Source organism: Giraffa tippelskirchi, chromosome 11 (assembly GCF_054371585.1).
Source record: "Giraffa tippelskirchi isolate mGirTip1 chromosome 11, T2T-mGirTip1v1.2.pri, whole genome shotgun sequence".
Taxonomy (NCBI): Eukaryota; Metazoa; Chordata; class Mammalia; order Artiodactyla; family Giraffidae; genus Giraffa; species Giraffa tippelskirchi.
This window is the reverse complement of record NC_137285.1, coordinates 91,978,157-91,997,627: the sequence shown is the minus strand read 5'-3', so window position 1 is coordinate 91,997,627 and position 19,471 is coordinate 91,978,157. Positions and strand designations below refer to the sequence as shown.

The window sequence follows — 19,471 nt, the reverse complement described above, 5'->3', positions numbered from 1 at the left end:
ATTTCCAGTCCATCCCCTACGACGCTCCTTCCCTGTTGGCAGCTACAAGTTTGTTCTCTATGTCTGTGTGTCTGTTTCAGCTTCATGCTGCTGCTGTTGCTACTAAGTCGCTTCAGTCATGTCCAACTCTGTGCGACCCCATAGATGGCAGCCTACCAGGCTCCCCCGTCCCTGGGATTCTCCAAGCAAGAACGCTAGAGTGGGTTGCCATTTCCTTCTCCAATGCACGAAAGTGAAAAGTGAACGTGAATTTGCTCAGTCGTGTCTGACTCTTAGCGACCCCATGGACTGCAGCCTACCAGGCTCCTCTGTCCATGGGATTTTCCAGGCAAGAGTACTGGAGTGGGTTGCCATTGCCTTCTCTGTTCAGCTTCATAGATACCTTCAATTGTGTCATATTTTAGATTGCACATATATGTGATATCATATAGCATTTGTCCTTCTCTCTCTGACATAATTCACTTAGTATGAGCATCTCGAGTTGCATCTCTGTTGCTACAAATGGCATTATTTCATTCTCTGTTATGCTTGAGTAATATTCCATCATATATATGTACCACTTTTTCTTTATACATTCATTTGTCAATGGACATTTAGGTTGCTTCCATGTTTTGGGTATTGTAAATAGAGCCGCTATGAACATAGGAGTGTGTATATCTTTTAGAATTAAGAGTTTTCTCCTGGATATATGCCAAGAATTGGAATTGTCTTGGCTATTGTGAATGCCTGAATCTTGACAACAATCTTCACATGCCAAAGAAACATAATAAACTAGAAATTGAGTGCTTCCCTTCAAGAACATGTTCCCTCCCCAGCAGAATATCAGTAGTCAATTATCTCCATTTTTTCGTGCTCATTATTTCAGGAGATTCCATTTGATGAGAGAGCTGCACATACCAGAGACTTGCGGGAAGCATGGACCTTAGTGAAAAATGGCCTTTGGAGGAAGGAACCTGGCTGTCTCACGCTGGAGTTCATCATTTTGCCAACGGCAGAGGGGGTATGGCTGCTTTTGCTGTCCCAGATACACGCGGTCCTCTTCAACTCGCGCACCCACTGGGTCAACCCAGCCGTACACTCTACACACCCAGTGCTATCTGCCTTTTCAAAAGCAGCTGGGTGAAGAGGCGAAGGCATGGACTTTGGAGCCAGACAGACCAGAATTTTCTCTTTATACGCTATGGGGCCTTAAGAAAATCTATTGTTTTCTCAGCCCTAACATAAGAGTAAGAATGCCTACTTGGAGGCTTGTGATAAGCACCATTAAGTAATGTAAGCTGTCATTGACTGAGCCCTTACCCTAGCTAGATGGGAAGTCGGTCACATAGCTTTGCACACCCAACATCCAGGCAATATTCTCTTGCCTGTCTCCCAACTCCCTCCCTCTCATCTCCTCTCCACAACCCTGAAAAGATTAAGACTGGGGATAATGCAACCGGTATAACCAGAACAGATTGGCTCACCTTCCTTCTGGGTCCACATCCTAGCATCTGATTAATGCAACTCAGTGTTAAGTTCGGAATGTTGTTACTGTCCTGGCATGGAGCATACAGGTGTCAAAACCATACCCCTGACACCGAGAAGTGGTCCTCTGTCAGGTCCAAGGTCTGCCCCATTGCCCGTCCCCCAGATCTAATGGGGATCCACTTTGGTAGGAGCTAACCTGTGGGTGGGAAAACAGAGGCCACTGAATTCACATGATGTTTTTAGAAATGATATGCCTCTCATTTGCTGTAGTTTATTCATTCACTCAATTAATATTGAGCAGCCACTATGTGCCAAGCACTGGGAATATAAGAAAGAGAGTCAGATAGACACAGAGATCACCAGACTACACTCTCTACTGTGCCCCATCTCTAAAATGGGGTGACCGAGACAGCAATAAGCATTTGCTTAGCTGTTGCACTGCATCAGGGTACATCTTCCAACCAAGACGACTGCACACAATGGGAGTTCCCCCAGAGGGAAGCTTTAGGTTCTGAGAGAAGAAACTTGGATGCAGTCCAGACAAAAACCAATCGCTGTTCACTCCTACGCCCTGTCACATTGCCACCCGAGCCACTTTTTAGAGTTTTTTAAGCCATGTCTCCTCACAGCCCATGGCACAAAGTTGAACCTCCTCAGCTCAACACACAGCCTTCCGTTCCTGGTCTGACCCCTGCCTGCCTCTCTAGATTCATCTCCTGCTGCTCCTCACTAAACATGAAGCCCTTCCTCATCACTGCTTCTACCTCCCCCTGGATCCTTGAGTACCTCATGCCCTCACACACCTGTGAGCCTCTGCAAAGACTGACCTTAGTGTGTGCCTTCTACCTGGCCAGGTCCTGCTCGTCTCTGAGACGAGCTTCAGTCCTCTCTTCTGGGATCGCCTCACCCATCCACTCTCATCTTCAGTGCTGCCCTAGAACTTGCAGCTTTCCATGTCACAGAGTTGCTACACTGTATTGTCACTGTCTGCATCCTTGATGATCTGTGAGCTCCTCAGGGGCAGACATCTTGTTTTGTTTGCCTTTGCATCCCTTTCACAAGCAGTCTGGCAAATAATTGATACGTATTTGGTGGCTGGCTGGCTGGGTGGCTTGATGAATGAATGGATGTATGAATGAATGATGGCTGAGACCAGGTCCTCTGCATATTTTTGCGTTCACTGAGAACGTTTTTTGACAGTGGCAGCCCAATACATTGCACAACTGCTTCTGACATCACTTCACCTTGCTTTCGGCACATCTAGAGCATTTTGCTCAGTGATCCCAGGTTGGTTCATCAAAGCTGGATGGCGTAAGAGAGAATTAAGTAGGTACGGTTTGTCTGCATCATCCATCATAGAAGTTTAGAGCAGAAAGAAGCCTCAGAGGTCACTGTGACAAAGGGGTGGCTAGAAATTCTACTGTGAGCAGTTCTAAGCATTACCACACATCTCCTTGAGTTCACCAAGTCATGTATCTACAGTCTTTGGCAATACAGCTGGCTTGTAGGAAGGGGAACCAGACCTGTGTCTAGATCTGCCTAATGGAGAGGCACTGCTCTTGGGTAAGTGAAGCGCCTCTGGAGCTGATGGAAAAGCTTAGCTTGGATGGGCAGCAGACACCATGTTATCTGGCCCCAGTTCAGACAGTCAGTCTGTGATGTTGGAGGTGTCCAAGACAGAGTATGGTTGTGTTGTCACGTGTGGGTGAAGCACCCTCACAAGGAAGCAGTATGCAGAAATGTGAAAGTCCTTGTGAGTAGCTGGATTAGGGTGGTTCTCAGGCTGGGTTAAGCTGGGCTTCCCTGGTAGCTCAGTTGGTAAAGAATCTGCCTGCAGTGCAGGAGACCTGCGTTCTATCCTTGGATTGGGAAGATCTCCTGGAGAAGGAAATGGCAGTCCACTTAAGTACTCTTGCCTGGAAAATCCTATGGATAGAGGAGCCTGGTGGGCTACAGTCCATGGGATCACAAGAGTCAAACAGGACTTAACAACTAAACCACCACCACCACCAGAGGCCTAGGCTGGGATTCAGGGAAAGGATGCAGGTCCTAAGAGGACTAGGCAGGGTGGCAAAATAGAAACATGGTGAAATGTTGAAATGAGATGAGGAAACTCACACTCAGAAACAAACAGACCTGCCCAGTGGGAGACTTCTGTGCCGGACCTAAGTCAGAACTGGATGAATTACAAAAAAATATTTGTAATCCCTCGTTAGGTAGATACCTTACACCGGACATGACACTACACCTTTTTTTAGTATAGATAAAGACCATCACTATTCATTCTCATGACAACCTTATTCTCCTTTTATGAATGAAAAAAATTGAGCCTGAAGATGCTGGGAAGGTTGCTCAAGTCATGGGGATTTGAAAAGAGGTCTGCCTAACACTTAGCCGTGCCCACTTATTGCCTGACAATTCACCCTCCAAAACTAGCTATTCTGCCTTCTCAATTAAAGGCTTTGGTGGCCTGGTTACAGACTTTTTTTTGCTGCTTATTTTGTTGTCACAGTAAAAAAGAGAACTAGCTCTTAACAAGGCCAGAAAACCAACAGTGCTCTCTCAACGTGTGGGTTACGTTCCAAGAGCCACCAATGGCCACCTCAACTCATGCATTGCCAAGGCCTCAATCCACGTGCTTCAGACCATCTTTTCTCCACCTCCTACCCCACGTCCCCCCTCCCAACACTGGCCAGTCCCAGCTGCTCCATCTTGGAGGCTCACTGTGGGCTAATGGGGTTTACATTTCTAACGAGGTACCAGGGAAAGTCCTGAAAGTGTCCAGGCCTTGAGATCTTATTCTTGGCTTCATGGAGTCCTTTGAGAACGGTGTTATCTGCCAGGGAGGTTCAGTCATCCTGGTGAGTCATGGGACTGGAGGCAAGGCCAGTTCCACGCAACATCTGGGCATCTTGGCTGCCACAAGCGTGGACCAGCCTCCCAGAAAGCTGGCTGGGAAGAGCCCAGGATGTCTGGGGGAGATACAGAATTTCTTCCGGAAAGTCCCTCTGCCACTCCCAATGCCTACACTCTTAAAATCCCCGCAAGGGCCTGGGCCAGTGGTTACGCAAATTTATTTTAAAGGCCTGGAACACATTTTCCAAATGAAATCAAATGCAGGGCCTGACACACAAAACAGAAGGGGGCCAGAGCCCTGGTTCCGACCGGCGCACTGCAGGCTCCTCCTCTGATTTGCCAGCTGCATGGTCAGAAATGTGGGGATTTGGCGCAGGAGGGGAGGTATCCACAGCCCTTCTCAATGAATCTATAAAATATGTCTTCCTGTTATATGTGTGCTCACTCAGCTGTTTGGGAACCCTGCTGTCATTCCCTTCCCAGGGGACCCAACCTGCTTAAACTTATCATCAGGGAAGAGGCAGGAAGTGTGGGAAACATAACCTGGCAGCCGGAGCCAGGTGTGTCTAGAAATTCCTTGGCGCTGTTTTCCCATTCTGGTTATAAAAACAGGAAGGGGCGGACTTCCCTCCTGCAGGAAGGAAGGACATTTTTCCGAGTGTGGTCTGGGTGCCAAGCACTGCTGTGGACATTAGTTCATTTTGTTCACATCCTCAATGAAATCTCTTCAAGCAGTTACTATTGCCCCCATTTTGCGGATGAGGAAACTGAGACTTGTGAAGACACAAATATGAAGTCCAGCTTGCACGGCAAATGACAGTAGAGCTCACGGTCACACTTAGGTCTTTGTTCTCCAGGGTTCTGCTCCGTCCAGTTCACTTCCCGGTCAGTTTCAAGAGGGCAGCGCCACCTTTCTAGGGAGCTTGATCCTTTGTGTCTGTTTCTTAAAGAAAAAAAAAAAGTGCTTCCTTTTGGCTGTGTTGGATCTTTGTTGCTGTGTGCGGGCTTTCTGTAGCTGCAGTGAGCGGGGACTGCTCTTCAGCAGCAGTCCATGGGCTTCTCTTTGCGGTGCTTCTCTTGTTGCAGAGCAGGGGCTCTAGGGCTCGGGGGCTCAGGAGTTGTGGCCCACCAGCTTAGCTGCCCTGCAGCATGCGGCGTCTTCCTGGATGAGGGATCGAACCAAATGATTAATTCCAATAAGCGCTGCTCTGAATTAGACCGCCTGAAGGCAGCACTCCACGAAATGCGTCCAGGAAGATTCTGCCTGCTCTCTCTAGTTGGGGTGAGTGGGGGCTGCTTTCTAATGGCAGGTGAGGGCTGCTCACTGTGGTGGCTTGGGCACGTGGGCTTAGCTGTCCTGCAGCATGTGGAATCTTCCCGATCAGGGATCAAACTCGTGACCCCTGCATTGGCAGCTGGATTCCTAACCACTGGGCCACCAAGGAAGTCCTATTTCTTTAAAAAAAAAAAAATTTATTTTGTTTTAGAAAATAAAATTGGGTATATGTTGGATATAGTTGAGTTTTGTGTCTGTTTCTCTTGCATACAGGGTGGTAAAAAGATTGATACAACATAATCTGTCATCCCTGGTCTCCTATTGACATTTGTTTCAACGAGTTTCATAAACGTCAGTTCTTTTTACAGAAGAGATCATAGGCTAGGCGGGTCTGGAGACTTGTCAAAGATTTAGTGGCAAAACTAAGGCTAGAACTCAGGCTTCTGCTTCTCCTTTCAGCACCTACACTGCTAAGGCCATAGTTTCTTGGAAAAACCATTTTAATGTGAAAAAAAGAGAGGCTCTTGTGCACCAGGTACACTCTATTTGCAATGTCTGAAAGAAGTGATTCCCTCGCAGGCCTCAGTCCAAAACGGGAGATGAGGATGGTCTCTGCATGTCAGCAGAAACTCACATCCTTTCTATGGACCTCTCTTATAATGGTTTAGTTATAGATTTCAATGACACCAAATGTTTTTACCTTTCATCTTAACACAAGGTATCTTGTCTGATTTCACTCAATAGATTCAACTGAATGCAAGCTGGAAGGGTATGATTTTTCTCTGCAGGGACCTTTCTCTGTGTATATTTTTGGAATGGTTTATTCTGAATCATGGCCACATATACCTTCTAGTCGCTTCTTGGCTCAGCCAGAGTTCGTTTCCTTTAATATGATGCTGAGTGAAGAGTCTTTTAAATCTTCACCTCTATTCCATAGTTGGTAACAGGGGGTGTTACCTGGGGGTTGGGGGGTGGGCTGAGTGTGTCCAAGTTCATACACTTCATAAAACACTTTGCTGTTGTTAGTATCATCTACTGCATTGGTATTTGAATTGTTCAGAGAACATACATAGCATTTTTACCAAAATGAATCCTTGGCTTCCTGTCCGACTTAATACCATATCATCTCTTGGCTTGCATTGTTTCTGTAAGAATAATGTTTTTTTTTCTTTTCGGGTGACATATAGTGACATAAGGTGGCACTAGTGGTTAAAAAAAAAACTACCCACCTACCAATGCAGGAGATGTGAGACACGGGTTTGATCCCTGGGTGGGGAAGAGTCCCTGGAGGAGGACACGGCAACCCACTCCAGCATTCTTGCCTGGAGAATCCCATGGACAGAGGAGCCTGGTGGGTTACAGTCCATGGGGTGGCACAGAGTTGGACACAACTGAAGCGACTCTGCCCGCACGCACACAAAATTCTTCCGTTCGGCCATTTCTTTCTTCTGGACAGTATCAAACACTTAAGGCATTCTCTGAGGCTTGATTTTTATTTAAAGGGAACAAAGCAACTATGTTTTCTTTCTGCCTTTCAAGGATTATTTAGAAAAAAAAAAAAGTGGGGGTGTGCTTGACGAAAAAAATATTAAACCCTAGGAGAAGAGAGATGTCCTTTGGGCCATTTCAACCCTGGAGCTAATGCTGAGACCAATTAAATGTAAAATTCTCTTTGATGAATCCCTATGGGTGGGCGCATATATGTCTCTGCTGTCCTCTGTCCGCTTGTCCTAATAGGATGCACATACAGACAGGGTAACAGGAGAGAATCAAACCAGTTCAGGCAGCCACAGCCTCTCTCTTCTCTCCTAAATCAGTCTCGCCCTCGCTCCCCAGGGTGGGGAGGGGAGGAGGGGCAAGCTTCACATCTCCACTCCATTCTGCATTTAACTAGCAGAGAGCCTCCAGGAGACAGAAGGCTACCTGCAGAGAAGGTGAGCAAAGGGCAACAGCAGGGAGGAGAGAGAGGCAGAGGGAAGGTTTAGCTCTCTCCTCTCTTTCATGCTTGAAATAGGTGACGTCCCAGGGTAGGGATCCGGAAGGCTGTGCACAGACCCTAGCCTGTGGCTACCATCCTAACTTACTACAGCATCCATGCAGCTTTTTCTTGCAAAGGGAACTGATAGCATACCTTGGCTGAAAAATAACCTTTTCCTTATGTGGCTTTTTTTTTCTTTTTAGCTTTTTGTTTTTAAGTTTTTGGCAGCATCACAGGGCATATGGGATCTTAGTTCCCCGACCAGGGATCAAACCTGCATCCCCTGTATTGGAAGCGTGGAGTCTTAACCACTGGACCACCAGGAAAGTCCCCTCTAGGGTGGCATTTAGACTTCTCATCCATCTCTTGGGGGAAGAAGTCACATCCTGTATGAGGCCCATCTCCTTCTTTTCTCCAATGACCAAGGGGCCTGTGGTATCAAAGCAGCCCATCTAGGCTGGCCTTTCCTCCAAGCAGCGCTGCAGTCAAGGCAGGCCCTGCCCCCGCCGCAGCAGATGTCAGCCAGAGGCTGATGGCATTCCCAGCCTCCTGGGGGCATGGGGCTGGTACACAGCTGCCATCCTGCCCACTATGCAGGATATTAGTGATGGTTGCTTTGCTAGAAACACCTCCAAAAACATTTTCCAGTGCTTTTAGCTCTAGGAAAATGGATTGAAGGATTCCTTTGATTTTAGCATTACGTTCCATGTTGCCACATGAGCATAGCTCACGGATGTTGGGATGAGTGCTCTGCTTAAGTGAGTTTCCAGGATAACTGCAGTAGAACCCTTAAACTGCCTGCATACTGTTCAAGATTTTACTGTTCTATACATAACAGTTGGTGCTATGTATGTTTGATGATTTTTTTTCCCGAAGACTTGTTTATACACTTTCTTGCCCTACTAAACAGAAAATAGTCATACCTCAGTTTATGGTTGGGGTTGGACCAAGATCTCATTTAGAAATGCCCAGTCTTTCATTTAGAAGCCATCATAGGATGTCTAACTTGTTTCAATAATTCATAAACATGTTTGAATATGCCTAAAAAGCAACCCCGATTAGCAAGCACACAAGAAGCTGTGGATGGTATTTCAGTTTGTGGACAGAAACTAAGAAAGAGGACTTCCATTTTCTCAGTTTAGACCCATGAGTACAACATGTCTTTTTCTTTCCCCTTGAATATATATTATTTACTAGTACAATAAAATTAATTTAAAACATTAAGAGTTTGATATATTATATAGACTTATTAATATTAATGACTAATATATTATTAACTTTATATATACGAAGAAATATTAAAGTTAGGGGTTGGGTTCCCAGGTTCACTCCCAAAAGTCTGTTTAACTCACGATGCAGGGGGTAGTAGTAAGAGTGCAGATTAGCCATCAGCCGCCTGCTGTACTCTGCTTCTATGGAAAACCTGAGTCTCAGAAATAATTCACCCTGAGCCCCAGAAATATTTCCTTCTTGCTGCTTTCTCTCCACATGTCCCACTTTCTAATAAATGCTGCCCTAGAAATAAAATCAGAGATTACTTCCTTGTCTTTAGAGGCCATAGCAGCAGGAAGCCCACTCTCCTTCGGTGGTGGTTGAGTTGCTAAGTCGTGTCTGATTCTTGAGACCCCATGGACTGTAGCCCACCAGGGTCCTCTGTCCATGGGGTTTCCCAGGCAAGAATACTGGAGTGGGTTGCCATTTTCTTCTCCAGGGGATCATCCCGCCCCAGGAATCAAACCCGGCTCTCCTGCATTGCAGGTGGATTCTTTACTGACTGAACTATAAGGGAAGTCCCACTAGGAGAATCAAAAAAAGGGACTCCAGCATGCCCAAGCCTTCTGTGTGGGAGAGAAAGGAACCTCTCTCCCTCAGCGTCCACAGCGTCCAGCACTGTGCTTGGTCTGTTTCACACTTAATCTGCTCAGCTTCTCCCAGTATTAGGTAATATTGTCAGGAAACTGAAGCTCTGGGAGATCTAGTAACAACCCTGTGATTTCTCCCCTAATAATTTGACAGAACTGAGATTCCAACCTATAATATTGTGTACTCTCTTTTATAACTTCCCAGCAGAACAATTTCTTTTTATATTGGAGCATAATTGCTTTGGGCTTCCCTTGTGGCTCAGCTGGTAAAGAATCCACTTGCAATGTGGGAGACCTGGGTTCGATCCCTGGGTTGGGAAGATCCCCTGGAGAAGGGAAAGGCTACCCACTCCAGTATTCTGGCCTGGAGAATTCCATGGACTGTATAGTCCATGGGGTTGCAAAGAGTAGGACACGACTGATTGACTTTCACTTTCACTTCACAGAATTGCTTTACAAAGCTGTGTTAGTTTCTGCTGGACAACAAAGTGACTCAGCTATATGTATACATATATCCCCTCCCTCTTGAGCCTCTTCCCTTCATCCCAGCCCTCTAGGTCATCACAGAGCACTGATCTGAGCTCCCTGTGGTATACAGCAGCTTCCCACTAGCTGTCTATCTACACATGGTAGTGTGTATATGTCAGTGCTACTCCTCCAACCTGTCCCACCCTTCCCTTCCCCCACTGTGTCCACGTGTTCATTCTCTACGTCTGCATCTCTATTCCTGTCCTGCAAATAGTACCTGTCATGTGGAGTAAAGTAAGTCAGAAAGAGAAAAACACATATTGTATATTAACGTATATATATCAATCTAGAAAAATGGTACTGATTAACTTATTTGCAGAACCATTTCTTTATAAGAGGTCTATAAGAATCAAGTTTGAGATACTGCCTAAGGTTAAGAACGTCTTCTGAACCTATTGGAAGGTGAGCAACATGAGGACAGGAACCCGTTCTGACCACTTTTGTATCTGCATTGCCTCGCAGATGCATTGCCTACCATCCTGGAAGCATGGTGTGTATGCTTAGTTGCTCAGTTGTGTCTGACTCTTTGCCACCCCATAGATGGTAGCCCACTAGGCTCCTCTGTCCATGGGATTCTCTAGGCAAGAATACTGGAGTGGGTTGCCATTCCCTTCTCCAGGGGATATTCCTGACCCAGGGATGGAATCCAGGTCTCCTGCATTGCAGGTGGATTCTTCACCATTTGAACCACCAGAGAAGCATGGTACTTTCCCATAAATATTGTTTGACTAACAGGAAATGTTATTGTTTGCTCTGCTTTGCTTCCTAAGATATAAAATTGGAATCATATATTTTAGCAAAATTGTCAACAACAAATATTAAAACAAGAAAAATATTTTTTCAGTAACTTTCAGCTGATTAGGAAATTTAAATAACTGAAGGGCTGTAAGAAAAGTTCTTAGCTTATGAGCCATCCATTTATAGGGAACAAATTGAAAGGGAGTCCATTGTGAATTAGAACAATCTGGCAGGCTCCGGAACCTAACCACCTGGTAGGATATTTGTAATGCTCTTCCTATGGGGAATGCCTGATCCTAATTCCACATAACCAACTTTCAAGGAAACTCTTAGAAAGCAAACTAAGAGGTGGGACCATGTACATTGCCTTTAATTGGAAGCATACTCTGTGGTTAGTGATTCCTTTCAGTAACTTCAAGTTGTTAAAGAAAAGAGCCCCATTTTCCCCAGCTGTGAAGGAGCACACCATCTAATAACTAAGATGTACCTGATTTTCACAGTGTGACAGTCTCTATTCTACAGGCTCCAAATGCTATAGTTTATTGCATTCTTGCTACTACCTTATGAGTTAGGTATAATTATTATCTCCATTTTTATAGAAAACTAAGGTTAGCAGAAATTAAACTGCTAGTTAATAGTGGATCTGGTATTGGAGCCAAGGTCTGGTTGACCCCTAACCAGACCAAAGCCCTCTGTAGACTGTCTCTCTTGGAACACAAAAGCTAGTTGCCTCCTGATACGATGGGGAAATGGAGGCGACTAGTCCTGCAAACAGGTCATCTGAGCTCACCTCCTCGTGGCATCAGGGAGTCAAATGCTCCTACTCAGATCAAGAACTGACAGTTGGAATTTGGCAACCCCAAGGTCAGTCTTGACCTTGACAACAGCTACTCTGGAAGAGTGATGAGCTAGAAGTCTGTTGGCCTTTAAGATAAAAGGAAGATGGTGGAAACAATGAGTGTAAACAATTCTTTGATGAATTTTGTTGTAAATTGTCACTGAGACTTGAGATCAGTAATTGGAAGAGAGAGGTAGAGTTGGAGAAGATTTTTTTTTTATATAAATTTATTTATTTTAGTTGGGGGCTAATTACTGGAGAAGATTTTTTAAACATAGCAACATAGTAGCATATTCGTATACTGATGGGAATGATCCAGAACAGAGGAAAACATCAGTTTAGAGAAAAAAGGGGGGGAAACCCATGTGAAAGGGCACAGTGGAGGAATCGGCCTTAGCTGGAGAATGGATGGTTCATCCACAGTAACAAGAGAGCAGGAGAGTAAGCAAACCAGGCAGACATAGAGTGGTTTCTTGGCTGCACTAACGTCCGCTTGAAGTTGTGCTCAGTCGCATCAGTCGTATCCGACTCTTTGCCACCCATGGACTGTAGCCCACCAGACTCCACTGTCCATGGGATTTCCCAGGCAACAATACTGGAGTGGGTTGCCATTTCCTTCCCACTGAGGTCAGTGGTCACATACTGAAAATAAGACCAGTCAGCATGATGGTATGCTTCCCTGATCATGTTTCACTGAGAGAAGATGAAGAAATAGATTTTATCAGGGATATGGTTTTCCCAAAGACTTAGTAGACAGACAGAGAGGTGGATTTGAAGGTGTATATAAGAGAAATGATAATAGTAAACCTAGAAACTAGGGTGGTTAAAAGAGGAAGAAATGTCAAGAGGAAGAGTAAGGGACACAGAAAGTTCACAGCATCAGTACATTACAGTTGTTGGGATCAAGGAGACATTGGGTGAGGATAACAGGAAGAATAAGCTGGAAAGCTTGGAAGGCTGGGTGGTGGTGATGGGAGAGTGGAATGCTTGGTGTTGATATTACAGATGGTGTCACTAGGAGAGCAGGAAGCTGGGAGAGCTGGAAGTGCAGGAAGGGAGAGGATGTTGAAGAGCTGAGAGACCAGAGTATGAGAAGAATCCACTGGTAGATTTGGAAATAAAAATTATCATGGGAATGGTATTGGGGAAAGCGACAGTAATCCAGATGCCGACACCTTCAAGCAATGAGGTAGAATAACACAGAGGTCTGTAGATGGCTGCAGTGAGTAAGGGTCGTGGACAACGTGCTCTGTTATTTTCAAGGAGCCAGGTTTCCATCAGAGTGAGGAATTGAAAGAAATTTTGATGAACCGTGAATGAAAGGGAAGGTGAAAGTCGCTCAGTCATGTCCAACTCTTTGGGATCCAGTCCACGGACTTCTCCAGGCCAGAATACTGGAGTGGGTAGCCGTTCCCTTCTCCAGCAGTTCTTCCCAACCCAGCGACTGAACTCAGGTCTCCCACATTGCAGGTGTATTCTTCACCAGCTGAGCCACAAGGGAAGCCCAAGAATACTGGAGTGGGTAGCCTAGCCCTTCTCCAGGGGATTTTTCTAACCCAGGAATTGAACCAGGGTTTCCTGCATTGCAGGTGGATTCCTTATCAACTGAGCTATCAGGGAAGCAAATGAATTCCTGAGGGCAAATGGAGGTTTTCAGGAGGTGGGAGGGGATGTCTTGATATGTGCAAACATTCACCCAAGCACATTCACTTCTTGGATTTCAGAGCTCAGATGGTCTGGAGTGGGGAAAGAAGAAGAGGATAGAGAGATAAGTTAGGCAGTTCAAGAATGGTTGCTTTGGGGAGTTCTTTGGCCTAGTGGTTAGGATTCTGAGCTTTCACTGCTGTGGCCCTGGTTCAGTCCTTGGTCAGGGAACTGAGATATCCCTCAAGCCACTCTCAGGGCAGCCAACAGGAAAGGAAGAGGAAGAAGAACGGTTACCCTGGTGCGGAAGGAGGACAGTCTCACCCTGGTCCCCAGCCATTCCTCCGTGGGCACTCGGGCCAGGGTGGCTTCTTTCTGTCCTCCACGGTCAACTGTAGCCTGACAGTAGAACACCCAGAGATGACTGAGGTTTACAGAATGAGAGCACCTTAGCCCAGATCCGTGGGTCCTTGGGCTGCTGCAGCTGGCGATCTGATCAGTCTGAGACTGTAGAAGGTCCCTGGGATGCAGCCCAGACTGTTAACTCTCCAACTATCAGTGTCCAAGGACAAGGATGGAGAAGAGACAGCCGTTTTCTGCATCTGCGCCTTCCTTCCTCTGCCCCCTCCCAGCATCTCTAGAGCACTTTCCCATAGCCCAGGGCCCTCCTGAGTGAGGAGTCGGTCAGTCCTGGTAGAAAACACATAATGCATCTGTACAAGTTATTCAGGCCACTGACCTAGGGAGGGAGATTCCCGCAATCTGACATCAATTTTTTAGGACTTACAACTCAAACTTCAGACCCAAACTTTTGTTTCTACATTCTGTACGTGAAACTGCTCAACTCTTTTTATATTAGAAGGAATATGGCTCTGCTCTTCCCAGTCACGCGCGCGCGCGCGCGCGCACACACACACACACACACACACACACATTATCACAACGATGCGCAGTCATTCATAAGTTACTTAACTTCTGAGCCTCAGTTTCCCTACCTGTGAAATGAAGGCGTATTACCTTCCCTGCTAGTCTCTTAAGAGGAAGAAATATTGCTTGGAGTGGAGTCAGAATTCAGGTTCAAAGGAGAGGGTTGAGGGCGTTGGAAACCCTTCCTTGCTGCAGGGAATATTCAAGCTCTGAAACTCTTGCCTCTCCCCAGGAGAAGCACAGAAAAAAAAACACACAAAAAAACCGATTTCCCAAGCATCGGAACAGGACAGACATAATACAAAAACGCAGAAATCGTTTTACAACGGGTTACTCGCTCGTTTGTAATAAATGGCCAGAGACGGTGGGGGTGGGGAAGATGCCCTCCCACCGGGAGTCGGGAGGTAGAGCGCGCGCCACTGACGAGCGTGAAGGCCGCGGTCGCCTAGCAACGGGTAGCGGGGATGCGCACGGGCGCTCCATCGGGTGGGCGCAGGGAGCTCGCCGCCGCCGCTGTTGCGCGTTCTCGGGCTTCCAGGACCCGCCAGGAAACTTTGGGGCTCCTGGGCGCCGGGGCGTCTACACTAAACCCTGGGGACGCCGCGATGCTCCCCGCGGGCTGAGGGCAGAGTGGGAGGTCGCTGCCTGGCGCGCCTGGCCGGGGTATCCATGGGCTCACAGCTACGGAAAGTTGACGCGCACCTGCCTGCGCCCAGAAGACGCTTGGTTCCTGGGCCGAACTGCTCCCCGCCAAGTTTCTTTGACAATTTCTTACCCCCAGTGGATCTGGCATCTGGAAGCCCGTGAGGTCCCGGGTTCACGAATTCCCGTCGCTGGGAGAGAAACGCGCGCTTTTCTAAGGGACCTACGCGGTAACTGATGTTTAATCGATTCGCCCTGAATGGTTGAGATTCTATTTTTGTTTTCTGCTTTTCTTCTTCCTCCAGACAACGAGTTTGTGGAAGCCTCTCCCGCGCCCTACAGCCCGGAGGAGTTCGGTAAGTCTGCCCTTTTGCCTTTTCTTGTCGGAACCCAGCCTGGGAATCGCGAATTCGGTGGGCACCCGGGTCCAAGCCCGAGGGGCAGAGAGAAAGGGCTGGCCGGGGACACTTCCCCTGCTGCACGTTCTTTTTGCGGTGAGAACTGATCTTTTCCTGGAGGGCGTGCTTTGGAGGTGGCGGGGGGTGGGGATGGAGTCGGCTGTGCAGTGTGTGTGTGTGTGAGAGAGAGAGAGAGAGAGAGTCGGCTGTGCAGTGTGTGTGTGTGTGAGAGAGAGAGAGAGTCGGCTGTGCAGTGTGTGTGTGTGAGAGAGAGAGAGAGAGAGTCGGCTGTGCAGTGTGTGTGTGTGTGTGTGTGAGAGAGAGAGAGTCGGCTGTGCAGTGTGTGTGTGTGTGTGTGTGTGTGTGTGTGTGTGTGTGTGTGTGTGTGTGTGTGTGTGTGTCCAGGTCTTTGGTGATGCTCCCAGGAGCGCGCCACAGCAAACTTCCTGATCTGCGGGCCCCTGCAAGCAGGCGGTCTCATCCTGCCTGGAAGGATGCAGCTAGCCGGTAAATGCCACAAGAAGGACATCGTGTGGCTACTCCCTAACCTGAATTTCATGAAGTCCAGGGCCAAAAACGTTCTGGTAATTAAATTTCAAGACCTGGGAGCTGCGATCGTCCTTGACTTCCGTTTTTTCTCCAGGTGTCTGGGAATAGGGCATTTCATCCTCTTTCCCTGTCATTTTAAGTGTAGATTTGTGGTGGGTGAGCCAGGACACACTTGTCAGAGACAGACTTCCTCCCGTGAAGAGAAGGACATTTGCATTGTCGGGCTACCTCTCATTTGGTAGCTTAGTGGTTGACGGTTTTTGGTTTTGGTTTTCTTTCTCATTCTCGGTTTTCTTTCTTATTCCCGTTTTCTTAAGCCGCTAACAATCTGAGCTGTCAAGTCTGTCCCTGCTGTTCTTTTATCACCAGCTTGAACATCTCGCCTTCCTTCCATGAAATGACAGCTGTTTAAAAATGTTTATCCACAGTGAGGCTCTGAGCCTTGGGTACCATGTGTCGGATCATCCTTTCCTCTGGTCTGTGCGTCCTCGGCAAGACCCACGCTGGCTGAAGTTAATTAAATTCCACCGCAGCAAGGACTTTCATCCATTTCTAGGAGCCAGGCACCCAAAATAGGTCTGGATCAAGGGAGGCTTTCTGAGGCAGGGAAGAGGACCTTGTTTTATTCGGAAAATGTGTTTCTGACAAGTTGTGAGGCAATCACATCTCTGGAAATGGAATCACAAATTAAATGCACGAACAAAACTAGCTTCTGAAGGTACAGTGTGGTGAGCCTTTTTATGAAACGGAAATGACTTGCAAACCATAGCTTTGCCTGAAGCAGTTTATGAAGAGGGCAGATTCTTGGTGATCTGCTTCACACGTGTTTAATTGTGTGTTAACGACACCAGCATTGGTGCTTCACCGTTCGCCAGAAGCTATTTGGTCCTCTTAAATTATAGATAAGTGTCAGCCATGGCAGAATGAGCATTCCTTGCTCCGAGAAACCACCTGTATAAACACCTAATTGTTTGCATTCGCAGAATGATTTATGTACCAGAAAGGCCCAGGTGATTGATGCTCTTTTGTTTCCGTCTTTCCCTTTGGGACTAACAGACTGGATGGCCCAGCTTGAGACGCTGATCAGTAGGGGGAGCCCTTCAAATTAGCGGTAAAAATTCAGAAAACACCATTTTTTTCCCCTTCAGCTCCTCTGTGGGGAAAGCCCAGTTTTTCATGAGGAGGTGAGAGTGTTATAGGAATCCTGGGGTTCCCTCTTGGGCTCTGGGATGCAAGATGATTGAGAATATAAAATAATAAAACACAGAGGCAGAGTCTGAGACCAAGCTTCTGGCTGCTATGCCTTCCTTACTACAGGCTTGTGCTCAGTCGTGTCTGACTCTTGTAATCCCATGGACTGCAGCCCGCCAGGCTCCTCTGTCCGTGAGATTCTCCAGGCAAGAATACTGGAGTGGGGTGCCATTTCCTACTCCAGGAGATCTTCCTGATCCAGGGATTGAACCCGTGTCTTCTGTGTCTCCTGCATTGATGGGGAGATTCTTTACCACTGAGCCACCAGGGAAGCCTTTGCCTGCTTTAGTAGATCTGTTAACCAGTCTGTTTTCTCATCTTTGAAAAGCAGGGGTTGTGCCAAGCAGCCTCTAAGGCATCACCCAATTCCAGCCTCCTGAAACCTTAGGCAAAGGAGGCGTGTGGCTGTTGGGTATTTATTATTTACATGCCGGTGCCATGCTGCTTGGGTGCATGGTGTCTCCAGAGGGTTTTCCTCTTCCTGATAGAGCAGCTCATTGGATGAAACCGTGTTGTTTCCATGCTATTCAGGTCAAAGAGGGAGCTGGCATTTTTTTCCTTGGAAAGAATCGTGGTACTTTTTGGTGCTTTTCTTAGACACACAGCAGGAAAGATTACCCTACAGCATTTGATGAGCTTGTCAAGCAGCCATTCTTTCTGGAGCACAAAAGAGCACAGATTCACCCCTTGGCCAGGGTCTCAGGGACCTGGAGAAGAGATGGAGGGAGGCCATGAAGACTTAGTTTGAATTCTATCACTGCACTTACCTGTGACCTTGGGCAGGAGACAAAACTGCTCTGAGCCTTGGTTATCTCTCAACCTAATTGCAGACCTTGCATGACTGTGGTCAAAGGTGTGTGTAAAGTCCTAGCCCCACATGTTGTATGTGCTGATAGTCAGGAAGTGCTTATGGATGTTAATTTATTATTATTATTATTCAGTTAAAAGACGCATTTCCAGCGCATGAAGGATGGACTAGCTCTCACCAACTGTCCCAACCTATTAACTAAAACCATTTTTATTTCTAGAAATTCCTCTGTAATTCTCTTATTCTTCAAACAGATGCTCAGAAATGGTGATCAGGTCATTTGAATTATTTGGTGATTTGTTTTGGAGCTGCATGTGGAATGGTGTTCCATCGAGGGTCTTTGGTGACAGTCCCACTACTTTCTTGTGATGTGATAGGTAGTCTGCTCCTGGTCTTGTTTTTGCTGACTGTATAGAGCTTCTCCATCTTTGGCTGCAAAGAATATGATCAATCTGATTTCGATGTTGACCATCTGGTGATGTCCAAGTGTAGAGTCTTCTCTTGTGTTGTTGGAAGAGGGTGTTTGCTATGACCAGTGCGTTCTCTTGGCAAAACTCTATTAGCCTTTTCCTTGCTTCATTCTGTACTCCAAGGCCAAATTTACCTGTTACGCCAGGTGTTTCCTGACTTCCTACTTTTGCATTCCAGTCCCCTATAATGAAAAGGACATCTTTTTTGGGTGTTAGTTCTAGAAGGTCTTGTAGGTCTTCATAGAACTGTTCAACTTCAGCTTCTTCGGCGTTACTGGTCGGGGCATAGATTTGGATTACCGTGATATTGAATGGTTTGCCTTGGAAACGAACAGACATCATTCTATCGTTTTTGAGACTGCATCCAAGTACTGCCTTTCGGACTCTTTTGTTGACCATGATGGCTACTCCATTTCTTCTAAGGGATTCTTGCCCACAGTAGTAGATATAATGGTCATCTGAGTTAAATTCACCCATTCCAGTCCATCTTAGTTTGCTGATTCCTAGAATGTCGACGTTCACTCTTGCCATCTCCTGTTTGACCACTTCCAATTTGCCTTGATTCATGGACCTAACATTCCAGGTTCCTATGCAGTATTGCTCTTTACAGCATCGGACTTTGCTTCTATTACCAGTCATATCCACAGCTAGGTATTGTTTTTGCTTTGGCTCCATCCCATCATTCTTTCTGGAGTTATTTCTCCACTGATCTCCAGTACCATATTGGGCACTTACTGACCTGGGGAGTTCATCTTTCAGTGTCCTGTCTTTTTGCCTTTTCATACTGTTCATGGTGTTCTCAAGGCAAGAATACTGAAGTGGTTTGCCATGCCCTTCTCCAGTGGACCACATTCTGTCAGAAAGCTGAGCGCTGCAGAATTGATGCTTTTGAACTGTGGTGTTGGAGAAGACTCTTGAGAGTCCCTTGGACTACAAGGAGATCCAATCAATCCATCCTAAAGGAGATCAGTCCTGGGTGTTCATTGGAAGGACTGATGTTGAAGCTGAAACTCCAATACTTTGGCCACCTCATGCAAAGAGTTGACTCATTGGAAAATACCCTAATGCTGGGTAGGATTGGGGGCAGGAAGAGAAGGGGACGACCGAGGATGAGATGGTTGGATGGCATCACTGACTCGATGGACATGGGTTTGAGTAAACTCCGGGAGTTGGTGATGGACAGGGAGGCCTGATGTGCTGCAATTCATGGGGTCGCAAAGAGTCGGACACGAATGAGTG

At 46.7% G+C, this 19,471-nt stretch overlaps 1 protein-coding gene across 7 annotated transcripts in view; it reads left to right on the top strand.

The window, feature by feature from the left end:
- Positions 1-19,471, top strand: part of AMOTL1 (angiomotin like 1) — a 197,865-nt gene that overhangs the window by 29,784 nt on the left and 148,610 nt on the right. For 4 of the 7 annotated variants that reach the window (XM_081543192.1, XM_081543201.1, XM_081543193.1 and 1 more), the window contains exons 2-3: positions 866-1,000; positions 15,062-15,112. In XM_081543192.1, coding sequence (XP_081399318.1) covers positions 916-1,000; positions 15,062-15,112 — 136 coding nt within the window. In that variant the 5' untranslated portion in view covers positions 866-915. Of the gene's footprint in view, positions 1-865; positions 1,001-14,580; positions 15,113-19,471 lie in introns of those variants that run through there. The other 3 variants (XM_081543202.1, XM_081543195.1, XM_081543206.1) reach the window with 2 other exon arrangements.